Source organism: Archocentrus centrarchus, chromosome 6 (genome assembly GCF_007364275.1).
Source record: "Archocentrus centrarchus isolate MPI-CPG fArcCen1 chromosome 6, fArcCen1, whole genome shotgun sequence".
Taxonomy (NCBI): Eukaryota; Metazoa; Chordata; class Actinopteri; order Cichliformes; family Cichlidae; genus Archocentrus; species Archocentrus centrarchus.
Window position 1 is genome coordinate 21733137 of NC_044351.1, and position 1256 is coordinate 21734392.

Below are 1256 nucleotides of genomic sequence, written 5' to 3' on the forward strand. Positions count from 1 at the left end.
TCATCTCTGCTCTTTGCAGATGATGTGGTCCTGTTGGCTTCATCAGGGGGTGGCCTCCAGCTCGCAGTGGAACGGTTCGCAGCCGAGTGTGAAGCGGCCGGCATGAGAATCAGCGCCTCTAAGTCTGAGGCCATGGTCCTCAGCCGGAAAAGGGTGGAGTGCCCTCTCCGGCTCAGGAACGAGTTCTTTCCCCAAGTGGAGGAGTTCAAGTATCTCGGGGTCTTGTTCACGAGTGATGGGAGAGGGGAGTGGGAGATTGACAGACGGATCGGGGCTGCTTCTGCAGTGATGCGGACGCTGCACCGGTCTATCGTGGTGAAGAGGGAGCTTAGTGTAAAAGCGAAGCTCTCAATTTACCGGTCGATCTACGTTCCTACCCTCACCTATGTTCACGAGCTTTGGGTAGTGACCGAAAGAATAAGATCGCGAATACAAGCGGCAGAAATGAGTTTCCTTCGAAGGGTGGCTGGCCTCTCCCTTAGAGATAAGGTGAGGAGTGCGGCCACCCGGGAGGGGCTCAGAGTAGAGCCGCTGCTCCTCCGCATCGAAAGGAGCCAGTTGAGGTGCCTCGGGCATCTGATTAGGATGCCTCCTGGCCGCCTCTTGGGTGAGGTGTTCCGGGCATGTCCAACCGGGATTAGGCCCCGTGGTAGACCCAGGACACGCTGGAGAGATTATTCTCTCGGCTGGCCTGGGAACGCCTTGGGGTCTCTCCAGATGAGCTGGAGGAGGTGGCTGGGGAGAGGGAAGCCTGGGCTTCTCTGCTTAGGCTCCTGCCCCCGCGACCCGGGCCCGGATAAGCGGAAGAGAATGGATGGATGGAAGCCTCACAGTCATTACAATCTGTATGGATGTGTATGTCACAGTATGTCTCTTATCTCTTTCCTAGTGATTGACCTTGTAGAAGCCCTAAACATCCCTCACCAAAAAAGCGTGACCAGCAGCATGATCTATAAACTACATCCCAGAGCACCCCACCTGACGCTCCCTGCTGAATATTCTCACTTCCTGTATTCCAACCTTCAGGGCAGCATGGGTGTCCATGTGTTGGCGCACCAGGCACCTCGATCCATTGGCACTGTTTTTTCTCTTTCCTCTGCATCTTCAACCATTCTCCAGATCATCTCCTCCACCCTCGATAACACCCTGCATTTGGACTACCAGGCTGAAGGAAGACCGCACATCTTTGCCAGCTTTCATTTTCCGGGGACAAACCCTTTCTCCAGTGAAACATGGGTACAGCTGGCTGTGAGCCT

General features: G+C 55.2%; 1 protein-coding gene across 1 annotated transcript in view; it reads right to left on the reverse strand.

Annotated features, from left to right (window-relative positions):
• The window catches only part of LOC115781432 (kielin/chordin-like protein), a 5952-nt gene extending 4908 nt beyond the window's left edge, over positions 1 to 1044 (reverse strand). The window contains exon 1 of the mRNA XM_030731072.1: positions 979 to 1044. Within this exon, the coding sequence (XP_030586932.1) occupies positions 979 to 1044 (66 nt within the window). The remainder of the gene's footprint in view (positions 1 to 978) is intronic.
• Positions 1045 to 1256: the final 212 nt, after the last annotated feature.